This window comes from Schistocerca nitens, chromosome 1, assembly GCF_023898315.1.
Source record: "Schistocerca nitens isolate TAMUIC-IGC-003100 chromosome 1, iqSchNite1.1, whole genome shotgun sequence".
In the NCBI taxonomy this organism is placed as follows: Eukaryota; Metazoa; Arthropoda; class Insecta; order Orthoptera; family Acrididae; genus Schistocerca; species Schistocerca nitens.
In genome coordinates, this window is record NC_064614.1 from 1,006,679,181 (window position 1) to 1,006,706,108 (window position 26,928).

The following is a 26,928-nucleotide window of genomic DNA, read 5'->3' on the forward strand; positions in this document are numbered from 1 at the left end:
ACAGTAGCTGTTAAAATCAATTATTATTGGTTTCTCCCTCTTAAGCATACTGCAATTAATTAAAGGGAATCTTAAACTAGAGACATTGTGCTTTTATTTACAAAGCATCTTTTTTGATCACTCTGGAAAAATGTATACATATGTTTGTACATTTTGGTTGTTATATCTTAAAAATAGTATTTCTTTATGAAGTTGGTGTGCAGTTTACTAACAGTGTTTTTGCCTCTTGTTCACATATTCTGCAAACCACTGCATTTTTACTTCTTTCTCAGCAGAGGTTGAGGCCGAAACAAACTTTGTGTACATATAGAATTGGCAGGGATTTGCCTTTTTAGAAAGCACTTTCTCTTGGACTGCATTGAGATTATTTGCACTTCACCTCACTTTAGAAATAGAAATGTGTTTACATGGGTTTTCACTCGCCACAGTGTTTGTTTGTTTTTCGTGTAGGTTGTGATTATTGGTTTTTCATGTAAGTTGTGATTATTGCCAGTCTGTGATTTTTTTATTAATGGCATGTAATTTGTGTGCATGGGAGGAGGTAAGTTAGTGTAAATTAGTGAATATATAAATTCAGCAGAGACCAGAGTGAGGGGGGTGGGTGGGGATATGGTAACAATGAATGGGGGCCTCACTGGTGGGGGGGGGGGTGTTAGTGAGTTCATGACATATACTGGGATGTGGTCTTATGTATAAATTTAATGTTCATGACATATGCTGGTTGTTGTCTTCTGTATAAATTTAAAGTTATATTAAGTGACCAGTTTGATTAAAGAGTGCTTGGTTTGCCAGGTTGGTCTGAACATTTATGAGCTGTTTCTTTTCTGTTATGGGTCTCAGAATGTGGTAGTTTTCTTGTACGGTGAGGAGGTGTTTTGCCAATATAAAATTAGCACTAGGGTCACAGACATGGAAATCATAAGGATAAACAACAACAAAACGACACCTCATCCCACAAGAAAACTACAATGTCCAGAAAACTATAATAGGAAATAAACAACTCACAAATGGCCAGGCCAACCTGGCAAACAACACACACTTTAAACTAACTAACCATTTAACATAACATTAAATGTAACCTTATGATCACACCCATACATACGCCGCCCTCTCACTGTCGCTCACCAGTCAGGCCCCATTCACTACTCGCAGTCTCTTTTCCATAATCACTATACTCCCAAATTTGAACTACAAATCTTAAATCCCTCCCAACAACAACAACAACAACAACAACAACAACAACAACAACAACCACCACCACCACCACCACCACCACTGCTACTCACATCTCAACTAAACATACAAGACAACTTCACTCATTTACACTAAAACAAACACACACAGATACACACACACACAAATACAAATTGTATATTATTTTTTAAAAAATCACTGGTTGCTAACAATCACAACCCATACAAAAAACAAATGAGCAAACATAAAAACTATAATACTGTGCTAAATGGGGACACATGTAAATCAAAGAGTGAATCAAATATAAACTGGATTTTACTTAAACAAAAAAATCAGTTATTGAAAAATGAAAGGCAGTTACAGTTTATTTTTCCACAGTTTCCCACTTTAGAAAACCATTTTTTCCAGTAGGAAGGAAGGTTTTTTTTATCGCAATATCATAGGATGTAGCTGGTTGTATCAGGAACCAATTGTGCACAAATTCTTCCACATCCTCATCACTTTGAAATTGGTGCCCCCCTAGAGCTCCTTTAAACTGTCCAAACAAATGGAAATCACAGGGTGATGGGTCTGAGGTGTAAGGAGGATTATCAAATTGAGTGCAGTACATTTCTGGTAGTTTGGAGACTGTTAGAGTTGCAGTATGGAGCCTTGCATTCTCGTGGAGGAGGATAACCTGTTGAATAGGTTTGTCTCGTCTTTTGCAGCAATATGCAACCCTCATCTTCTTCAAAAGCTACCAGTAATATGCTGCCTTGATTCCATGTTGCTCATGCAAAAAATCAATAAGGAAAATGCCTTACCAGTCGGGGGAGGAAAAAAAGTTGAAAAAAACCTTGCCAGCTGACAGTTGAGTCTTGGCTTTCACTGGGGCTCTCCCCTCTTTCCTCCACAACTCCTTACTGGCTTGTTTGGATTCAGGATCAAAAAGTGGACCCACATTTCTTTGCAGCTGATGATCTGACTCAAAACTGCATCACGTTCTTTCACAAACCTTTCTTGTAAGCCTCTGACAGACCTACGAATGTCACAACTTCAGATTTTTAGTCAAAAGGCGAGGGACCCATCTGGAACACACTTTATGGAACTATAGTTCGTTTGTGTTGATTGCGTGACAGCTCCCACAACTAATTCTAACCTGTTCAGCAATTTCTGATTATCTCACTCGCAGTCACCTTCAAGAATGTCTCAAATGGCTCATGCAAGGACAGCAATCTTGTTCCTGATTTTCCAGGTGTTCTCAATCTTCCTTGAACTGTTTATGCCAGGCAAAAATACATGTCCTTGACAGTGTTTGATCACCATGTTGTGCAGTCGTTCTCTAGAAAATTTCCATTGCTTGAACTATTTCACAAGCAAGAAATATTATAATTATGTGTTACACAGTGGAGCAATGCACCTGTTGCTCCAACATCATGAGCATTACTGACAAAGCTGTTGGAAGCAATGGCAGGCTCTGCTTACTCCTAATGGTCCCACCCAACAATACTAGAAGTGCAGTTCTATTGATGCTCAGTAACAAAAATCCTGTTTATACTTGATTCATCCTTGTAACTGCAGTTCTACTTCTAAAGTGAGATGAAGTGCAAGTAACGCCAATGCAGCATAAGAGAAAGTGCTTTCAAAAAAGGAAAAATCTGCAAAGTGTACATGTACAACAAAGTTTCTTCTGACCTCAGCCTTCACAAACAACAAGTGTTTGCAGAACTCTTGATCAAAAGGCAGAAACCCCATAAATAAATTGCATGTCAATTTTATAAATAAATGCTATTTTTAATATGTAACAGCCAAAATGTACAAACATACATATACATACTTCCAGAATGACCACAATCCTTTGTAACTAAAAGCGAAACATGTATGGTGTAAAATTCTCTTTAATTAATTGCATTAAGATGGAGGAACCAATAATAATAGATTCATTCCTTTTCCTACCTAATGTAAGGTCGAGGTAAATAAGTAACAGTGCAATGCTGGGTAATCAGCTGGTACATGACAGCTGCAAATTGCCGCAGGTTACTTTTTACTTGCTTTTACTCTCGCATCCCCTTTTCCCATAACGTTCACTGTCACTGTATGGTTAGAGTGATCGTCCACTGCCTCGCATATAAGACATAACTTGACGTATTCCAGTATGTTCTTTGTATTAACAAATATAGCTCTATACTTATAATCTGTGGCAAATACTCTTGTGTCCCACTATTATTCGTGTCCCTTTCTTCGTCAGTTCATACATCAGGCATGGTAATAAAAACTAGGATTTTAACAGTAGAGCCCACTGTGATGCATAATGTCTCACTTCTGATGTTAGCCACTGAAGTTGGATAAGCATTTCTGTGGCAATTTCACACTTTCCATTTCTTATATTATTAATCCCTACAACTAGTATACCAGTAATGTGGCCATTCCAGTTTCAGTAGCTCTAGACATAGTCCTAGATAATGAGTAGTAATGATTGTTTCTGATGATTAATTGCCAGTCATGTTCTCAAAAACAATAATAGATGCATCCACTTTTGATTGATTGCCAGTCATGTCCTCAAAAACAATAATAGATGCATCCACTTACTGTTTGCAATATATTACATAGCATTGCTATTTACTTCATTCAGGATCTCATGAATGAAGAGAAGCAGCAGTGAAGGACACTGTTCTCAGAATCCACACTGATGTCTACAGAGCAGATTTTCTTTCTCCAGAAAGGTCATAATAAACAATAGTTAAAAGTGTTCCATATTTGTAAAACAGATTGATGTCTCCATTAGAGGTCTATAGTCATACGTGTTTGTCCCGTAACTCTTCAGGAAACTGGGAACTTAATTTTCCACGTGCTTGGAATGCTTTGTTGTTCCAGTAACTTACAGTAAACTGCAGGTAGAGCAAATTCTCTCATGTAGCCTGTTCAGAATTGTACAGGCATGTTTTCTCCACTGAAGATTACCATTGAATTTTTGTGCCATAATTATTTATCTCGGTGTTGTAATTTTGGAATTTGTGCCACAATGAAAAAAAACTTTCTTAGTGAAACAATTTAAGAAGAAAGAATTCCACATTATTTTTCCTCCTGTGTTTCATGCTACATTTCAGTACATGTGAGCACCCTCTGACTATATAGACATTGATCCATTTACAGACTTTTTGTTAGACCAAAAGTTCTCAAGGTTTTTTTAGAGTTAATAGAATTTTGCTTAGAAATTTAATGACCACTTCTCACATTGCACTCCTTAAGCTCATTTTGGCTATGTCTAGCATTTGTATGCCATTATGGCTTTGGCTTCATTTAAATCTGTGAAGGAGGTCTTTTTGCTTTTGTGGAAGTTTTCTAACATGGTGTGGCAACAAAGACATATGGCCACAAAATTAAAATAAAATATAAATTTGCCAAGTCATGAAAAATAAATCGATATTGTATGACAGAATAAACATTGGAAAGAAAGAGAGTAGTTTTTAATATGGCTGTTGAATCACATTGGGTCTTTCCCACCTCTCATAATGTTGCTTCACACCTACATGTTTGATTGTATACAATATTCTTTAGTTTTGCCCATTTACACTACACATTTTTGCTCGCAGAGATGCATATTAAGTAATTTCTCAATTTACGTAAAATGTTTCTTGTGACATCTTTAAACATAAAAATTTTCTTTTAACGCAAGCATAAAAATTTTCTTTTAACACATGTAGTCATTGTCATGTGCTGTAGCAGCCTTATGGTCACTGCATCCCTTCTCTATGTCAACTGAATCAAAGTGTTTGGATTGGTTTGTAGCCAGAAAATCTAGGACATTTTTCTAATGACGTAATAATTTTTGGTTAAGGCATCTAATACAATATCATAAAAATTCCCTTCTCTGTTCCGATTATGTATCATGAAGTTTCCACGGTCTCCGAATTTTCTGTGAAACATTTTCCAATACAGCACCTTAGCACTTAGAAACCATCTGTTTCACCATGTTTGACTCAGTTTTGAAGCTTTCGTTCACCCAAATAATTTTACTTTTGGAATTTTTAATAACTTTGCTACATAATGCCACAAGCTGTGACATATGTAGTTTGGTGCAGTGGTTAGCTTTGCTGGCTGGTGTCTTGCGGGTCACTAATTCAAACCCAACCACAAGCAGTTATTTGTTATTTAGTCATTATCATCATTTTTGGAAGGTTCTTGAGATACCTAATGCTTGTGTAAATACCAGCAGCCTGGAATATTCAGTGTTTGTATAAATAGCTAAACTCTCCGTGAATGAGGTCAGTTCTGTTCTGGCAGTAAGCTAGTGTCAGCAGTAAATGTGCTTTCAGTTGTAAGTGTTGTACTACGCTGATGACTCTGCCTTTGGATTTGGCCTTGCTTGTGGTTTGAATGACACATTGTGTGGTGGAGGTGTCAGGTACATTAAAACATCTACATCCCATGGCTCCAATCAGACAACGTAAATGCGACCACCTACATTGACAGGAACTGGAATACAAGCAGTAAATCATTCATAAGGTCTGTATATTGAGGAGACCCAGACTCCAAGCCAGCAGAAAGTCAGCTGCACATGAAGCATCCATCAATGTTTTCTGGAGACGCTGGCCAGGGGCCAACAAAATGTCTGAAAGGATTCGACTGAGTCATCAAATTCAACAAGGGATGACATGACATGTTTCGAAAATGTTTTTACATGGGTGATACAGCTCAGCAATGGTTTGAGAACAAGAAAGAACAGCTCAGTATTTGGGACAAATTCTGGCCAAACTGAAGAAAGTGTTTGAAGACAGTCAACAGCAACAACAACAGTTGAAGAACAGGGCCTAACATCATGGCAGAACGACACAGTCACATATAAACAAAATTTTGGCTTTTTGCAGCATTGTAAATCCAAATATGACAGAAGTGGACAAAATCTCACATTTGATGAAAGCACCCAGAAGACATGTACCAAGCTTTTCTGTTAAAGGATGTCACAACAGGAGATTCATCAAGTGATGCCAGCGCAGCAATGAAATGCAACAAAAAAAGAATTGGGCAAAAGGGGTATGATCAACTCTCAAGTGTGGTCCCTATGGCAATTGTGGAAGACTACCAAAACCTTGCTTCTCTCATACACGGGGTTGTAAGATAAGATAGAGCAGTCATGAATGTCAACCTTATACGTCAGATAGTAATACAGAATGTTGGAGAAGAGGTATATCGATCTTTGGCACCAGTCTCCACCACGTTAGACACTTCATGAAGAATGGACTTGACCAATTCAGACATATGCAGCCACTATGAAACAACCACGCAGCATCTGACCAATGCAGATACAACCAACCCCTCCACCATTGAAATCGCCCCATAGATAACAGACATTTGGAGAATGGAGGATAACATGTTGGTCTGTTTCATCCATGTCTACATCTAGGTACATCAACAGTTATGTACATCCTTAACAAGCCACTGTATGGTGTGTGGTGGGGGGTACCTTGTAGCACTGTTAGTCATTTGCTTTCCTGTTCCACACACAAATAGAGTGAGGGAAAACGACAGCCTATGTGTCTTCGTACGAGCCCCAATTTCTCTTATCTTCATGGTCCTTGTGCAAAGACTCAAGCAGGACTCAAGAATGGATTGCACTAGTGTCTTCTGCATACGGTCTGCTGTACAGATGACCACATTTACCTAAAATTCTCTCAATGAACCAAAGTCGACCAATCATCTTTCCATTTGATATTGCTTTGCAACATTACATGTAGATATTTAAATGACATGACAGTGTCAAGCAGCACACTACTAATGCTGTATTTGAACATTGAGGGATTGTTTTTCCTACTCATCTACACTAACTTAATCAATGATAACATCTATACACATCTTACACCACAGCATCAGCAGCAAACAGCCACAGATTGATTCTCACCTTATCTGTCAGATCATTTATGTATATAGAGAATATTAGTGGTCCTATCACACTTCCATGGGGCACTCTTGATGATACACTTGTCTCCAATGAACACAGGTCGTCCAGGATGGTGTACTGGGTCTGTTAGTCAAGGTTACTTCTAAGCACCCACATATTGGGAACCTACTCCATATACTCATACCTTTGTTAACAGTCCACAGCACCATGTCAAACCGTTTCCAGAAATCCAGGAATATGGAATCTGCCTGTTGTCAGTCATCTGCAGTTCGCAGATTATCTGTTTCCGCTGTGGATGCCTTGGACACATTGTGCACCACTGCAGAGTAAGAAGATAAGTGTACGAAGACTATTGTGCCACAAGATGCAACCATCACAGCAGTTCTGCTCATGTTAGTCAACGGTGGTCTATTATCATCAGCCTGTGGACCGAAGCTCATCACTGTGCCCTGGACGAGTTCACTCCCCAACATGCCATAGCCATTCCCTTTCACTGCACAGTGGTACCAGGGCATTTCCTAGCCACAGAACTCAGGAAAACTAAGCAATGTGACCATCTATCGATGTGAGACTGCCACAGATAAAAATTCTTCATGAATGGCAGCTACCAAGATGATAGAAAATCTCACTGATGCCATAATCTATGACTAACTAGTCTGGGCACTGTATTCGTGGGGACTTCTCTCTTTGCAATGTCAAATGCTTATCCTGGCCAGCGTGATTCTGTGGTATGAAAGCAGTTGTGCTGAAGGTCATAAATACATCTAGCCAACAGGAACACGTATTTCAAGAATCACTATCAATAACAGAAGAAGCCCTTTGAATTTGTTGTTTTAACAGTATGTAATCATGATGATAGTCTTGGATGGGACTTCTTGCAGGCATCATAAGCAGTTATAGTTTGTGGAAGATGAGAGCTCAGGGTTGATAAAGCAAGGCCGACAAGCACATATAACAGAGATTGCCCTGAGCTGTTGTTTGTCACTGAAGATGTTGTTATCCCACCATTGTTGACAAGATGAGTGCCAGTTTATCAGTCAGTCAAGATGCTAAGTTAAACTGTGGAGCTTTTGTTGATCGCAAAAAGCTACTCCAGCTCATAAAAGAAATCTGCATGCCTGTAAAATCGTAAGCTCTGTAGGTGGTCAATGAGAACTTTTTGATTTATGTCATGAGCAGCCACAACTCATCCCTAAAGGTGTGTGTGCACCAACAGCTGAATCTGTCCAGGAAGGGCAGATTAGTGTCATCGACAAAGAATTAAAAGTGCCACTGATACTACTACTACTACTGAACTGGCATCAGGATTTTTCCTGAGTGAGGAACAACTTCAGCAAGTGGTGGCAGTTCTTTGTCAATTTTTGGATGCTTTCATATGCAAAGCAAAGAACAGGCAACCAAGTGGCCCTGGTAAAAAAACATATCAAAACTGGGAATCATTCACCAATTAGCCAGTGCTCATATAAGGTGTTGCCAACTAAATGAGATAACCTGGTAGAAAGTGGAGAAGATGCTGCAAGATGACGACGAATCTTCAGAGGGTCCTTGGTCCTGCACTGTGATCCTTGCGAAGAACAAGGACAGCATATGATACTTCTTTGTCAACTGCTAATGACTAAACCAAAATCATAAAGGAAGATGTCTGTCCTTTGTTTTGCATTGGTGTCACCTTGTTGTTGTTGTTGTGGTCTTCAGTCCTGAGACTGGTTTGATGCAGCTCTCCATGCTACTCTATCCTGTGCAAGCTGCTTCATCTCCCAGTACCTACTGCAACCTACATCCTTCTGAATCTGCTTAGTGTATTGATCTCTTGGTCTCCCTCTACGATTTTTACCCTCCACGCTGCCCTCCAACGCTAAATTTGTGATCCCTTGATGCCTCAAAACATGTCCTACCAACCGATCCCTTCTTCTAGTCAAGTTGTGCCACAAACTTCTCTTCTCCCCAATCCAATTCAATACCTCCTCATTAGTTACGTGATCTACCCAACTTATCTTCAGCATTCTTCTGTAGCACCACATTTCGAAAGCTTCTATTCTCTTCTTGTCCAAACTGGTTATCGTCCATGTTTCACTTCCATACATGGCTACACTCCATACAAATACTTTCAGAAACGACTTCCTGACACTTAAATCTATACTCGATGTTAACAAATTTCTCTTCTTCAGAAACGATTTCCTTGCCATTGCCAGTCTACATTTTATATCCTCTCTACTTCGACCATCATCAGTTATTTTACTCCCCAAATAGCAAAACTCCTTTACTACTTTAAATATCTCATTTCCTAATCTAATCCCCTCAGCATCACCCGATTTAATTTGACTACATTCCATTATCCTCGTTTTGCTTTTGTTGATGTTCATCTTATATCCTCCTTTCAAGACACTGTCCATTCCGTTCAACTGCTCTTCCAAGTCCTTTGCTGTCTCTGACAGAATTACAATGTCATCGGCGAACCTCAAAGTTTTTACTTCTTCTGCATGAATTTTAATACCTACTCCGAATTTTTCTTTTGTTTCCTTTAATGCTTGCTCAATATACAGATTGAATAACATCGGGGAGAGGCTACAACCCTGTCTCACTCCTTTCCCAACCACTGCTTCCCTTTCATGCCCCTCGACTCTTATAACTGCCATCTGGTTTCTGTACAAATTGTAAATAGCCTTTCGCTCCCTGTATTTTACACCTGCCACCTTCAGAATTTGAAAGAGAGTATTCCAGTTAACGTTGTCAAAAGCTTTCTCTAAGTCTACAAATGCTAGAAACGTAGGTTTGCCTTTTCTTAATCTTTCTTCTAAGATAAGTCGTAAGGTTAGTATTGCCTCACGTGTTCCAACATTTCTACGGAATCCAAACTGATCTTCCCCGAGGTCCGCTTCTACCAGTTTTTCCATTCGTCTGTAAAGAATTCGCGTTAGTATTTTGCAGCTGTGACTTATTAAACTGATAGTTCGGTAATTTTCACGTCTGTCAACACCTGCTTTCTTTGGTATTGGAATTATTATATTCTTCTTGAAGTCTGTGGGTATTTCGCCTGTCTCATACATCTTGCTCACCAGATGGTACATTTTTGTCATGACTGGCTCTCCCAAGGCCATCAGTAGTTCTAATGGAATGTTGTCTACTCCCGGGGCCTTGTTTCAACTCAGGTCTTTCAGTGCTCTGTCAAACTCTTCACGCAGTATCGTATCTCCCATTTCGTCTTCATCTACATCCTCTTCCATTTCCATAATATTGTCCTCAAGTACATCGCCCTTGTATAAACCCTCTATATACTCCTTCCACCTTTCTGCCTTCCCTTCTTTGCTTAGAACTGGGTTGCCATCTGAGCTCTTGATATTCATACAAGTGGTTCTCTTCTCTCCAAAGGTCTCTTTAATTTTCCTGTAGGCAGTATCTATCTTACCCCTAGTGAGACAAGCCTCTACATCCTTACATTTGTCCTCTAGCCATCTCTGCTTAGCCATTTTGCACTTCATGTCGATCTCATTTTTGAGACGTCTGTATTCCTTTTTGCCTGCTTCATTTACTGCATTTTTATATTTTCTCCTTTCATCAATTAAATTCAATATTTCTTCTGTTACCCAAGGATTTCTATTAGCCCTCGTCTTTTTACCTACTTGATCCTCTGCTGCCTTCACTACTTCATCCCTCAGAGCTACCCATTCTTCTTCTACTGTATTTCTTTCCCCCATTCCTGTCAATTGTTCCCTTATGCTCTCCCTGAAACTCTGTACAACCTCTGGTTCTTTCAGTTTATCCAGGTCCCATCTCCTTAAATTCCCACCTTTTTGCAGTTTCTTCAGTTTCAATCTGCAGTTCATAACCAATAGATTGTGGTCAGAATCCACATCTGCCCCTGGAAATGTCTTACAATTTAAAACCTGGTTCCTAAATCTCTGTCTTACCATTATATAATCTATCTGATACCTATTAGTATCTCCAGGATTCTTCCAGGTATACAACCTTCTTTTATGATTCTTGAACCAAGTGTTAGCTATGATTAAGTTATGCTCTGTGCAAAATTCTACAAGGCGGCTTCCTCTTTCATTTCTTCCCCCCAATCCATATTCACCTACTATGTTTCCTTCTCTCCCTTTTCCTACTGACGAATTCCAGTCACCCATGACTATTAAATTTTCGTCTCCCTTCACTACCTGAATAATTTCTTTTATCTCGTCATACATTTCATCAATTTCTTCATCATCTGCAGAGCTAGTTGGCATATAAACTTGTACTACTGTAGTAGGCATGGGCTTTGTGTCTATCTTGGCCACAATAATGCGTTCACTATGCCGTTTGTAGTAGCTAACCCGCACTCCTATTTTTTATTCATTATTAAACCTACTCCTGCATTACCTCTATTTGATTTTGTATTTATAACCCTGTAATCACCTGACCAAAAGTCTTGTTCCTCCTGCCACCGAACTTCACTAATTCCCACTATATCTAACTTTAACCTATCCATTTCCCTTTTTAAATTTTCTAACCTACCTGCCCGATTAAGGGATCTGACATTCCACGCTCCGATCCGTAGAATGCCAGTTTTCTTTCTCCTGATAACGACGTCCTCTTGAGTAGTCCCCGCCCGGAGATCCGAATGGGGGACTATTTTACCTCCGGAATATTTTACCCATGAGGACGCCATCATCATTTAATCATACAGTAAAGCTGCATGTCCTCGGGAAAAATTACGACTGTAGTTTCCCCTTGCTTTCAGCCGTTCGCAGTACCAGCACAGCAAGGCCGTTTTGGTTAATGTTACAAGGCCAGATCAGTCAATCACCCAGACTGTTGCCCCTGCAACTACTGAAAAGGCTGCTGCCCCTCTTCAGGAACCACATGTTTGTCTGGCCTCTCAACAGATACCCCTCCGTTGTGGTTGCACCTACGGTACGGCCATCTGTATCGCTGAGGCACGCAAGCCTCCCCACCAACGGCAAGGTCCATGGTTCATGGGGGAACCTTAGACTGCTTGAAATGAGCAAAGTATTTCTCAACCCTGGACATGCAGACAGGCTACCGGCAAGTCAAGGTTGGCAATGCTGACCACGAAAAGACTGCCTTGATACCTTTGGAAGGACTTTATGAGTTGAAGTCATGTCATTTGGTCCAACTACATTTTGAACATATGATGGACAACCTGCTTCAACACCTTAAATGGATGATATGTCTTTGTTATTTGGATGACACTGTAATGTTCTGAAGACATTTGAAGAATAATCACGCCACCTGACAACCGTGTGGAAGTGTGTTCAGACTGCAGGGAATCGCCAATTTTTCCTGGAACAAGGTACAAGAAAGATATTTCCTTGTCCTTAAGGAAGTGTTAACATTGCCAGTTCTAGCATTACGTAACAAGAATGTCAAAATGGAACTTCACACAGATGCTAGCAGTTTTTGGATAGGGGCATTCTTGTACAAACTGGGTAAGGTGATAAAAAGGTGATAGTTTATGTTTCAAGAGTACCCATCAAGTCTGAGATGAACTACTCTACAACTGAGAAACAATGTTGTGCAATTGTTTGTGCCCTCAACAAGCTCCAGCCATATTTATTTTGCAAACTATACAGCACTGTGATGGAGCACCATTCTCTATACTGGTTGATTACCCTGAAGGATGTGTTGGGTCAACTGGAGTGATAGACACTAAGGCTTCAGGAATATGACATAACAAAGGTATGCAAACACAAGCACACTAATGGCCTTTCAAGGAATCCTGTGATGGAACACAGCAGCATGGACAAAATCACAGTCGTCACTGCATTAAATAATGTCACTGCTCAATGGAGGTAAGATCCAGCACCGCTAAAAACCGTACAAGCCTCCAGTGGTGGCTGTTTATCTTGTACACACCCTCTTCAAATACAAGCTGGAAATCACTCTTAAATTACGCCATTTCTCTTTGAATGTGTGCTGCTATGGAAATAAAGTGGACAAAAACATGTTTTCTACCGCTCTCTCCGTGATAACTAGAAACCAGTATCGAGTACTGACTTACTACAATCAACTCAAGAGAAGTGACACAGTTGTCTGTTTTCTACAGGGCATGCTCTGATGTGACATCATCCCTTCCAGCACTACTAGTGCTATGTTACACACATCCCCAGGTCAGTATTATTGTGCATGTAGCATATTGTGCAGCTATAGAGTTTGAGGACATTTTGAAGATCCATTTTCATGATGGCCTGTGGGCAAGTGATGTGAAGCACAGACTGGTAATTTGTGAACCTGTGTTTGATTCCTGTTGACACCATCATAATCTTTCATCCTCATACCATAAGTTTAATAAACACAATGGCTACACATAAGACTTCAGTCATCAATAATATATTCTCCTTCACTATTTATAATGGCCTGCCAATGCTGGGATAATTTTTTGATTCAGAAATCACATGGTTTAGAGGCAAAGAACTTGTCAAGCCATGTTCAGAGTGCATTTTTATCTGGAAGGAAGATCCTTGATGATTGGTGGATAGAAAGTGGGAAAGGTGAAAATCTGAGGGTGCAATATCAGGCAAACAAAGTGGATGTGGAAAGATTTCCCAATCCAGTTCCTGTATAGAGTTTCTTGTCAGTCTAGCAGAATGCGGACGGGCATTATCGTAGAATAGCATCACTTCATGCAGCCATCATTCTTGGATTACGTCTGCAAGACGTCAGAATCGTTGACAATAAATGCCGGTTGTATTGGTTACACCTCAGAGAAGCAATTTGTAGCACACCACACCGTCGCCATTCCACCAGATGCATAACATTATCTTATGGGTATGCACACAGGTCTTTGTACTGGGTGTTGCTTCTTTTTTTGTTGCTCAACCATTCCTTTGTTTTTCTTATGAGAGCATAAAGATACAATTTCTTGTCACCAGTAATGATACAGGATATATATGGACGCTGTTGTCCATGAGCCAATTGATGATGAGCAGACAGAGATACACATATGACCACACACTGATTTTTGTGATTTTTAGTTTAGAAGCAATGGTACCCATACACTTGATTTTTGAATCTTCGCCATTGCTTGCAAATTTCACACATTGATGGACTTATCACATTGCCAGTTCTCGAATACAGTGATGTAGACCATTGTGGTTTAATGTATTTAATGTCGCTCTCTCTCCAGCAGACAGAGCAATGCTGCAGGCTGCGGTGCATGAAGTGCGATGTAAAGGTTAGCATCACTTGCTAACCTGGTGTGGGTCACCAATTTAACCCCAACCACCAGCAGTTATTTGCAATTAAGTAATTATCATTTCTGGAACATTCATAAATTATCATATGTTTGTAAGTTTGTATATTCTGGACTATTCAATGTGTGTATAAAGACCAGCATTCTGGAATATTTGATGTTTGTACAAGTAGATTCCCTCTCTGTCAGCAAGCCAGTTCTGTTCTGGCTGTGTATTGGTGTCAGTAATCAATTTGCTTTCAGTTTTAAGTGATGTACCTCACTAACGACCATGCCTTCAGATTTGGACTTTATTGTGGTTTCGACATTACAGTATTATCAAATTCTTCATGGCAGTAGATATGTCACCACCAGTGGCATTCACCCTATCGCTATATTTATATATTATTTGGTTGGTTGGTTGGTTTTGGGGAAGGAGACCAGACAGTGTGGTCATCGGTCTATATATTATTTATTTATTTATTTACATAGTTTACACTCACATTGGAGCATTAAAATCAAACCTAATACAACAGAATCTACCATGATTAAGTTTAGGTCTTAGCAGTCAGCAATTTCTTCGTTTCCCAAAATTTCTTCATTTGCTGTGATCTGGTTGCTTGTTCGTCTGCAGATGTGATAGACTTCTTCCGTTCTGATGGTTTGAATGTCAGCCATATGTATTTGTTCTTCATAAGCAGTTTCTCTTCTCTGTCTTGAATTTGGTGTGTGGTGATGTTCATTTCATCCAGATCATTTTGTACTTCTTTAAACCAGATGTTTTTGGTTTTACTGTTCCAGAAGTAGTCAAAAAGTTGCTTCAGGATTCTAGTATTTGGTTGGCAAGCCATGTGGCTGAAAAATGCAATCCTTCTATTCTGCATCGTATCAGTAATGAATTTACTTTCTTTATACACTACTGAATTGGGCAAAAGTCTCCACTACCCATTAACTTGATGTTTTTTACTGATAATTGTTTGGAATATTCTTCTATCAACTTTCTGCAGTTTGTCAGTTGTTGCTTGAGTATTTAATGTGAATAGTGTTTCACTTGCATATGTTGCTTTTGGTTTAATGACAGAGGAGTAATGTCAAAATTTAGCATTTATTGAGAGAGTTCATTTTTTGTAGGTTGCCCATGTGGTTCTCTCTAGTTTTAATGTTCTACTATCTATTGATGTTTTTTCTTTAGCATTCCAGGTAATAAGCTCACCAAGATATTTAAATTTTTTACTACTTTAATTTTTTGATCATTATGGAGTATGATATGGGATGTGTCAACTGGGAAGCTGGGCATTTCTGTTTTCTCGAACAGAATTTGCAATCCAACCTTTGTCACTAATTGTTCTAGTTGTTCTATCTGAACCTTTGCTTCCTCAATATTGTTTGTTAACAGTGCCAAATCATTTGCAAATGCAAGGCAGTTAAGCCAAATCTTTCTATATCTTAACATATGGTGGGCATACCTTGTTCCATTCAAGCATGATTTTCTCCAACACACAATTGAACACTAATGGAAACAATCCATCACCTTGTTGAAGGCCAGTATGAATCTCAAAAGGTTCAGAGAATTCTTTTCTGAACTTTACTCTGGCTTTGGTATTTTGAAGGGTGAATTTGAGGTTGACAAGTTTCTGATGTAAACCAGATTCTTTAAAAATTACAGTAGAGATTCATAATGGATTCTATCGTAGCCTTTTTTTTTTTTAAATCAACAAAGGTTCTTGTTCCTGACCCTTTGACGTTTCATTATCTATTTGAGACTAATAATTTGCTCAGGACAGCTTTGTCCTGGATGAAAGCCTCCTTGATATTCACCTAGTTCACCATCAAGCTGTTCATGAATTCTGAAATAAAAAATTTTATAAGTAATATCCAGCAGGGATCACTATAATATATATATATTCCCACCACAGTTTTAAATTTCATTGCAATTCACTTTTGGCTTCATTTAGCTTTCTGTTCATAGTACTTTCTGTCCATTACTGCTTTTAGTGAATGTAACTAATTCCTGGATCTTACTGGGATTCTACTACTCTAAATGAATGCCATATATTTCCTCATTTTCGTCTCCATAACTAATGTATTTGATTTATTCCCATCTCCAAACATTACACACAATTCACCATAGAGCCTATAGAAGGGTTGATCTAACCTAAAAATTTCACCTGTGAATGCTACACATAGCTGCCTCCATGTGTACTGCACACCTAATGTCTGTAAACTTCCTCCTGGTGAATTGTGAACTGAGTTTTCACCCCACCTGTGAAGCTAGATGTGTTCACCAATTTAGCTAGCAACCTAAGGAAACAAGAATGGCTCCTAACTCCAGGTGTTAGGCACTGTTCATGTTGAAACTATCATAATTTGTAGCCAGCTGCACTTGTTGTACTCAATAGCTGTCAAAGGAGCCTCCTCCACATATCTAACAAGAACCCCACAATCTCAGTATGCACATTAGCCTTCCTTCCTGACATACCAACTCTGTTACCCATCCAATGATGGAGATCCCAATGACCAGCAAATTGGTTCTCTGTGGTTGTCTGGTACCACTGACCATCCCTGTGGACAAAGGATCCTGTGCTGACACACACGTATTCTCAGCAGTTGGCAGTACTCTGTATCCCTTGCTAAGGTATAAGGGGATAGCAGTATAGCCAGTATTCTCATTTGCTTTCTGCCCAGCGATACAAGACCCTGCTACTGACTGCCATTCTTTATTGTGTCAGAGCAAACTGAATAGGTCATGTGCATCAGGAAGTGCAGCTACATAAGGGATAGTAAATACTGTCACAGGTACCAGAGGTGTTACAGCTTTTTCAGTCTTGCCCTATGCCACAACAGCACAACACACCAGCCTGGAATCTGTCAACTCTACTGAGTGTGCCTCAAGTCCAATTCCCAAGGCATTTGTTTACAACATGCACAATCTCATCCACTGCAGCTACATGGTAACAAGAAATGAAGTAGTAACACAGGCAGTTGGAGACAATTTGAAGATTATGGTGAGGCAATATATCAAAATACTAAACTGAATGACAGTGACTCCATATGATGAAAATAAGGAAACAGAATGAGTCCCACTATCTGTTAGACAATGATTAACACTTAACAAAACTCTTTAACAAAAGCAAAAATTCAAGTTGGTATCTTCATATGCATTGTTTCTCCCTTTTTTCAGGTTTACAAACTTTTGAAGATGTTCTTAAAACACTCCAACTTGCAAAACACTCGCTTGCTGAAATTTTGTCATCTTGTGAAATGATGGATAACCCAACAATGCAGGCAGTTACACAGAATCTGAAACTTAAGTGTCCTGTAGAGGAATATCCATTCTACATGCTGATAGAAACTTCAGGCAGTGACTCAAAACATGATGAAGAGAAATTATCAAAATTCTTGGAGGAGGCTATGTCAAGCAACTTGGTCCGTGATGGGACGCTCACCAGTGAACCTTCCAGAATCAAGGTAAAAATAAATTTGTATATTTGCAAACACAAACATCTTATGCTTGACATTGCTCCCATTGTTTGAATGATAACCATCATTTTTATATCTTGTTATCCTCAGCATCAGTTGTTAATGCCAACTAATATAATCAAATCATTATTGAATTGTGGTTATTTTCAACAGTCCTTTAATAATATCACGTAAAAACCAAATATTTCTCTCTCTGGACAAGGTATCACATCCAGGCATCATTTAATGGAATTAAAGATACTTAAAATAAAAGCTGCTGGAAGTGAAAAAGAAGACATGGTAAATGCAGGTTTTCACAATTTCATAATCAGTATGGAAGTAGGCCACCGTGTTAGATGGATAGTGAAAATTTGATAATCTAATGTACAATTTTAAATAGTAAACTTTATATTAAGTGGCTGATGAATGGCATCAGTAACCAATCGCTCCCAATGCTATTAGTGGATGTGAGTGATAGAGCTAATCAGTTATTAAAAATTGTGTATGGCTTGAATGATATATAAATATATTTTAAAAAAGTACAAATGAATGTCCTTACATGATGTGCCCCATGTGAGCTGTGTGTAAAGTCATATTTTCATAGGCATTGAAAATGTACCTGTACATATCCCCACCATTAGGCCAGTAATACACTATCAAATTTCTTTCTCAAAGATTTGATAAAATATTCATCAAATATATTTGACAAAGATCTTTGGTGTGGCGCTAAAAAGGGGTATTACACTGTAATCATATTTTTCGTCAAAGTTCAAGGTGACTGACAACAACAACTTGTTTAACTGCAGCAGTTGCATGTACCACAATTGCACTGTGTGCACACGCGGAAGAGAAGTGGGAGGGGGGGGGGGGGAAGAAACGTACCTGGGTGGAGCCGTGGATTTTACGATGACATGATAAAAGCATTCAACAAAACTTGCTACGTGAACTTATAGTGGGTGATGTCAAGTCGTACATCAATTACTTAAGAATGGATGAGCATAATTTTTTTTACGTGCTCATTGAAGTGTATCTTATAACGATATGTTTACGTAATGTGTACACATAAACATACAGTTATAAATGTCCCTGTTCGTAGTCGCTAATTATAACAATATGTTTACTTTTGCGCTGTAACATATAGCTATAATCAGCGGTGGAAATATATTTGCGAATGCCGACCGTGTGTGACTGTTTCTTGTAGGATCGTCTGATCAGTCGGAAGTTGCATTGCAGAGGAGAGTAAATGCCTATTCAAAATATAATTATTTTTGGATAGCTCCACATGAATTTCCTAAGGGACCATAGTTTATCATGCATTTACCAGTAGAATTTCAACGAAAGAATTCGTGACTGTGAACACTCTATTTGGCAGAAACATAAAGAAAATTAAATAACTTCATGAAGGAGTGAGACATAGATTCTATACTAAATAAATAGTCCATACACCAGTTCCATTTAACTCTGAATTTATGGCAGTTAATAGATGAACTTACACTGCAATTAAGGATTTAACATGGATGCCGTTTTGACTGGCACTTCTCTTCTCTTAATGAAAATAAGTCCTTTGACGTTTTCAAATACACGTCGCACAATAAATCTACTGCTATGCAGTATTGCACTTTTAGTATTGCATTTTTACTTTACATTAAAATAATATTATTTTTAACAATAATAATACGGCGGCAAGACATGCGCGTCTGACACAAGTTACAAGAGACAAGAGAAAATGAGTAACTGTTCATCGAGAATATCTCATACATCAAAAGAATGTGTAAAAGTGTTCTTCTTCTGTCCATTTTTCGCGCCGCGGTTTTCAAAGTCAGTAACTCACTGCATCTCTGATGGCACTTCGACAATAAACACATTACGTCACATGACATTCACCTTTTACATTCTCGCAACATTATTTGCTAACTGTAGCTGTTGCCAAGAGACTGCTCGATTAGTGAATGATTTAAAATGATAAGGCAATCACATAATGTTACAATCTTCATATCACAAAGCACCATACTCACTTAAGAACTGCTATATCTGCAGAAGACAGGCTCACTGTAACACTCCGATTCCTTGATTCCTTGCTACAGGAGAGAGTTAGGTCAGGTCACGTCAGATCTCCAATCTTCTTAATCTATTTTTGTATTCAGGGTGCCTCATGTTGTAAAACGCCTCATCAGCTTCATACATCTGTATTAATTTTGTAGTTGTCGGTACACACCAATTGTATTTACCAGCAATGTTTATAAAAACACTACAGATGACAGAACACTTCAGCGATACTAGCGCTCCACGTGGTAACATGTCACATTGCAGTGAACAGAAGACAAGCGACTTCTTTGATCAAATCTACAGTGAGACCCTAGATTTGATCAAATATTTGACAAAATTTGACAAAGTTCCCTATTACACCATCAAATTTATGTGACAAAGATATTGGACAAAGAAATTTGAAAGTGTAATACCGGCCTAATTCATGCCATCTATCTTACTCATGGAAACATCCTACTGGCTCTTCCTATCATCAGCAGGCATGACAAAAAGAAAATAAAAAGCAGTTTAACTTAATACCTTCATGATTCACTTTCCCCACCATTGTACGAGACTTTCAGCAGTTGCTGTGAGGAGCAGCAGGAGCTCTCATTCTGCTTTGGTTCTTCCAGCAGCACAAGTCTCGAATCTCTCTTCTTTTTAATATGACTATTGAGTGTCATGTCCTTTATCTTCAACTATGTGTATAAATATATTGTAAAGTGGCAATGTTATGAAAAGGTTATGAAAAGGACAATTGCTTCTCACCATATAGACTGTTGAACAAAGCTTGCAGCCAAACAGGCCTTCATCAGAATTAGACAAAACACATGCATACACAAGCAAACGAGCACACAAATGCAAACGCAAGTGTCACACACATTATCACAGTCAATGATAGCCAAGGCGAGACTCTGAGTCTAGCTAGAGACTGTGGTCGTGTGTGTGTGTGTGTGTGTGTGTGTGTGTGTGTGTGTGTGTGTTGTGTTTTTTGTGTATGTTGGGATGGGATGGAGACTAATTCTGATGATGGCCTGTTTGGCTGAAAGTTTTATTTGACAGTCTTTTTGTTGTACCTGTCTGCGACTCAGAATCTCCACTGTATGGTGAGTCGTGACTATCTGTTTCATAATATTTTCACTATTGCATCCTGGAGTTTCCATTGATTGTAAAGTGGCAAAATCTTCCTGAAACTTTGTGATGGCAATTTCATTGTAGCCTTAATCAGTTTCTTTTAATCATATATTACCGTAGTATTGCAATAAGCAGGATCATTTAAAGTAACACAACTTATTCCAAAAGTATTTGAAGTTAGAAGTGTGGATTTGTGAATGTTCAGATTACTGTAGAATTCTCAATACTTTAATGGTATTTCAATTCCAGCATAATGATAATAAATTTTAACCCTAGTCATTGATTTTAAATATTACAATGAAGTGGAAATAGTAAATCTCTTTGTGCTTTCAGAGATTTAAAGTTACTCTAAACTGAAAATAAAACACAATGATGTTCTCATTGGCCCACAATCACTGAATGATGGCTTGATTCCGCACACTAGCACCAAATGTTGATTAGGAAATTACATAGCGAAAGTTAGATTAACAACACTATTGCCCTGTCACAACCTTGAATAATTCTAAGAATCGAAACAAAGCAAAAGCTGTTGATATAAGAGGCTTACTTTGAGTTACCTTCCAGGTATTGTATATATCAATCAAAATTCCATATATAAACTGAGATATTGTGTTTTCAAGAATCCAATAAGCACGTAATAAGGAGTGACACCAGCTGCCACTTATCTTGTTGTTACTTGTAACTTAAGTGACTTGGCAGGCCATCTTACATATGCATATTTGACGTTTGTATACGGGAAGAAACACAGCTCACAGACAATTCAAAATTAGTTTTATTTATTCAAAAATGATTTTGACACTCATAAAGAATTCTACTGGAAATCGATATTCAGTGTGCGTGTGTATGGGGGCGGGAGGGGGGGGGGGTTTCTCTTTTAGCTAACTTTTTTGTTGGTTCTTGAACTTGAAAACTGTGTCAATAGAAATTTTGTCCACACATGTAGAAACACTAACCATCTTATGAAGGCTGCAGTGGAGGTATGCATGTGCAGGTTGTCAATGCCTGTGGAAATATGGCTTTATGTTAAATTTGTTACTAACTGTAACAGGAAATGCTAGATGTAATGATCATCTTGCACAGAAACCAATTCAGTGCTGACACTCTACATCATGTAAAGAAAATTGTCTAACAATAATGCACACCACATAGATGATGAGTTCTGTTACTCAAAATTAGTAATGATGTATAAAAATATTATTGAAAGGACCTGGTTATGGTTAACACTCATCAGCCAATTTAGTTGTAGACTTCATTTTTGAATGTTTCTGTGGCACTTCTTAATATGATGTGAAACATTTTGCTGGCTTAACATGATAACACATCAACTGTATCCAACATGGCATTGTGGGTATTGAAATAAAGGAGTAGTATGTCATTGCAAGTGAAGTCATTTACAAAACAGTTTCTCTTTGTACCCAGAAAGAAAGATAAGGAAGATAGCTGATGAGCAGAAAGAGACGATGACATGATTACTACATTACTGAATGCAATAAGCAACCATACTACAGTGATGAGAGTGACTTTAGCTGTAACGTATCACAGTGTTATTTAATAGTATTTTTTGTTGCTGTTGCCTCTGCTGCTGTCATGGTCTTCAGTCTGAATACTGGTTTGATGATTACTCTCCCACCCCCCCCCCCCACCCCCCCCCCCCCTCCCAACACACACAAACTGATTGTTCCTTGATGCCTCAGAACATGTCCTATCAACCAGTCCCTCCTTTTTCTCAATCTAATTCCCCCATAATTTATTGATTTGATTTGACAGTATTCCATTACTGTTGTTGATATTCCTCTTTTATAACCTTTTTTCATAACATTTTCTATTCCATTCAACTCATCATTCAAGTCCTTTGACACCTCCAGCAGAATTAAAACGTCTTCAGCAAAACTCAGAGTTTTTATTTTTTCTGCCTGCACTTCAATTCTCTTCCCAAATTTCTCTTTGTTTCTTGTTACTTCTTGTGTAATGTACAGATCAAGTAATGCGGAGGGTGGGCTACAGTCTTGTATTACTGCCTTCTCAATTGTTACTTCCCTTTCATGTCCTTTGACATTTGTAACTGCAGTATTGTTTGTGTACAAGTCGTAGACCCTTATGTTTTGTGTGTTTTACCCTCGCCACTTTCAGAATTTCAAATTTTCGGCCACTTTCTCGATACCTGCTTAAGCTATAAATGGAGATGTGGTTATCTTTAATTTATCTTTTAAGACGGGTTACAAGGTCAATATTGCCTCATTTGTTCCTAGATTTTTCCAAACCTTATCTTTCCCAAGGTCAGCTTTTGCTAGTTTTTCCATTCTTGTGTAAATAATTACTGTCAGTATTTTGCAACTGTGACTTATTTAACTGATGGTTCTGCAATATTCACCTCTGTCAGAGCCGGCCTACTTTATAATTATTATATTTATCTTGAAGTCTATGGATATTATGCTTGTCTCTCAATACATCCTGCATATTAGGTGTGTTAGTTTTGTCAGGATTTGTTCTCATAAGGATCTCAATAATTCTGTGGTAATGTCATCTACATAAGGTGCCTTGTTTCATCTTAAGTCTTCCAGAGCTCCAACAAATTGTTCTCCAGTATCACATCTCCTGTCTCAGCTTACTCTACTTCCTCTTCCCTTTCCAGAATATTGTATTAAAGTTCTTTTTCTTTGTATAGCTCTTCTATATAATTCTTCCATCCTTCAGACTCCCCTTCTTCATTAGTACTGACTTGCCATCCAAGCTCTTCATATCCATATACCACATCTCTTTTCTGAAAGATTTCATTAATTTTCCTAATCGTTGATCTACCTTTCTCATTGTCATGCTTGCTTGCTTATACTGCTTTGCTTTTCTTCTCATGCCATTCTTGCTTTGCCATTATATAACTTTCTTCAATTTCATTTTTTAGCCATCTGTTTTCCCTTTTGGTCCTTTTTTATATTTTGTTGTTATGTCAGTTTAATTCAGTAATTAATGTGTTATGCACGGATTTCTGTTGGAGGTTGTAATTTTGTGTATTTGATCCCAAGTTGCATCACTGTTTTCTCTCTCAATCTTATATTCATCTTCTATGATATTCATTCTCCCTGTTGCAGTCAGTCATTGCATAATGCTCCCATTGAAACTGTCAGTAACCATTGATTTTCTTAATTTATCCAAGTCCCTTTTCCATAATTTACTCCCTTTCCACAATTTCTTCAGTTTTAATCTGCAGTTCAGAACCAATAAATTATGGCGGAGTCCGCATCTGCAGTTTAAAGTGTGCATTTTAAATCACTGCCATCAACATATTATTTAACTTGAAATCTTCCAGTGGCTCCTGAGTGTCTTCCACAAGTGCAGCCTCCTTTTGTGATTCTTAAACAAAGTATTATTAATTAAATTATTCTCTGTGCATAATTCTAACAGGTGGCTTTCCTTCTCATTCCTTTCTCCCAGTCTGCATCCTCCTATTATAGGTATTTCCTTCTTATCCTTTTGTTTCTGTCAAATTCCTGTTCTCCACCGCAATTGAATTTTCATCTCCCTTAAAGACCTGATGAATAATTTCTTTTATCTCATCCTACATTCTTTCAGTCTCTGTCTTATCTATAGAGCTAGTAGAATATAAACATGTAGAACTGTGGTGGGTGTGGGCTTCGTCTTGGCCACTATAATGTATTCACCATGCTGTTCGTAGTAGCTTACCCACATTCCAGTCGTTTTATTCATTATAAGACCTGCTCCTGCATTAACCCTATTCATGTTTGTATTTGTAATCCATTACTTGCCAGACCAGAAGGCCAGTCCTTCCTAGCACCCCACTTCACTGATTCCTACTATATCTTATTTATGCTATGGATTTCTCTTTTTAAATTCTCTACCTACCTACCTACCTGAATAAGGGGCTAACATTCCACACTCCAACTCGTAGAACACCAATTTTGTTTTTTCTGATGACAGCACCATCTGAATAATTCCTACCCAGAGATTCAAATAGGAATTAATTTTTGCCTGTAATATTTTATTCAAGAGGGTGGCATAATCATTAAACCATACAGTAGTGCTCCAGTGTACTTGCATCTATGGTAATGTAATTTAGTAAATTAAAACGAAAGCTGCTACTCTAAAAAAAAGCTACTCCTTTCTCAGAATGTTAAATACAGCTGTTTATCTTCTATTAGTATCTTAATATTAGTCAGTTACATCAGTACTGTTAAATTTTGTAACAGCAGAATTCTATTCTTTAACAAATTACTTTTTTTTTTTTAATTGCAAGTAACACATACAAAGACTGCAACAGACGATGTTAAATTGCATGGCTTTATGTCAATGTGCTTTTATTAACATTTGTGTAACACATTTTGTACAAATCAACTGTAAACAAGACTTTGACTGAAGTTACAGAAGCAGCAGAATACTGATGTTTGTAAGGAGAAGATATAATGACAGCACTCACTGAATCTGAGTTGTAGAGCCAGGACAGATTTATATTTCTGTTGCATAGCTTGGAGATTTTGCTTTATGTTTTATCATTATAAATTTCTTTCTGTGAACATGCTTGCATGTTAAAGGACTAAGAACGGATTTGTCTCGTAGTCTATGTGGGAGCTGAGAGAACGTATGGCAGAAGCTTTACAACTGGATGGACATTTGTACACATGTGATGTGACTGTACCTTTACAGCACTATTACAGTTTAGTGCCAATTTTGAAGTCTCATCTTCAGAACAGCAATGCTCTCCGCATCTCAGGCTTTGGTCATTTGGGTAAGTGATGAATGAAATACTAATTCAGTCTCACTGTGTGTTCACCAGCAATTATGGCAGCTGCGTGAGCGTGTGGCAGAAGGACTAGTACATGATGGATATGTCTACAAATATGATATCTCATTACCATCTAAGATGTTCTACGCTGCTGTTCCCAAAGTAGCAGAAATGTTGAGAGAGACAAAAGCTATGAGAGTGACTGGATACGGACATGTTGGTAAGAGACGCATGACTTTATTTTGTATTTCAAATCCAGTGCGTCTCTTAAATGTATCAGTTATGTTGCCTTTTTCTGCATTTGATTGTCCATGTATGATGATGTAGTTGTCATTTTAAGATACGGATCAGACAAATAATAGCCATCAGTGTGCTTGTTGCATGTCTCTTAAATGTATCAATTATGTTGGTTGTTTTATGTATCTCAGTGCCCATGTGTGATCATCGAGTTGTCATTTTAAGATAGAAACAAGTCAAAGAGTTGGGACTGGTGTACTCATTGGAAAAACAGATGACTTCAAATGGTTATAGAAACAGAACATCATCTGCATGAAAATATTTGAAGGGGTTCATAAAATTCTGTATTATTATAAAATATTTCACTCTTTCATTTGACATATTTCCATATAAAAAATTCTCTGTACAGAATCCCAAATAGGTCATAGATTGGTAGAGCATATATGACTCATTTGAAATGGATGTAGGTTGCCAACTTCTCATTTTTTGTGTTATAAGGACGTAAGATGATTACTAATGAATGTACTAAAAAATGAGGACATATGAATCATGTGCATGTAATATACTGAATATTAAAATACTTAACTGGCTGCTGTATGAAACACAAGCTTGTTTGGGAAGCTTATAGAAAACAGATGATAACTTATAAAAATAATGGAATAGGGGTTAGCACTTTTATGTAGCGATGTTTGGTGTTTAGCAGTTCCCAAGACACCTCCATTCCAAGTTTGCAAAACAGCCTCAGAGTTCTTAGTGGTTCCAGGGTTCACAATGCATCGTGGACAAAAATTGCAAAGAATGGGATAAATTCTCCATGTCCAGTGTTCCCGGGGCTCTCGTCACTGAGCGAGTGGCAGTAACCCTCTTGATCGCCGGAAAACGCCATCTAGCCAGCCCCTCTCCTCACAGCCAAAGCTGTTGGCTTCCCACCTGCTCCCTTTGATTGAAGCATGACCAATATTGAGCTTAACCTTATCTCCATACTTTAGTCTCACTATTTGAACTGTTACACCGTTGACAGCAAGAAATAGAAAAAACTCTATACCTAGGACATATCTTATGGAACATCAAATATAAGTACATATTTCCACAGTT

General features: G+C 38.2%; 1 protein-coding gene across 3 annotated transcripts in view; it reads left to right on the plus strand.

Moving 5' to 3' along the window:
- LOC126195463 (D-2-hydroxyglutarate dehydrogenase, mitochondrial) overlaps positions 1-26,928 on the plus strand; it is a 74,769-nt gene that overhangs the window by 42,367 nt on the left and 5,474 nt on the right. For 2 of the 3 annotated variants that reach the window (XM_049934093.1, XM_049934107.1), the window contains exons 6-7: positions 17,425-17,711; positions 25,648-25,816. In XM_049934093.1, the coding sequence (XP_049790050.1) occupies positions 17,425-17,711; positions 25,648-25,816 (456 nt within the window). Of the gene's footprint in view, positions 1-17,424; positions 17,712-25,430; positions 25,600-25,647; positions 25,817-26,928 lie in introns of all 3 variants that reach the window. The other variant, XM_049934100.1, reaches the window with a different exon arrangement.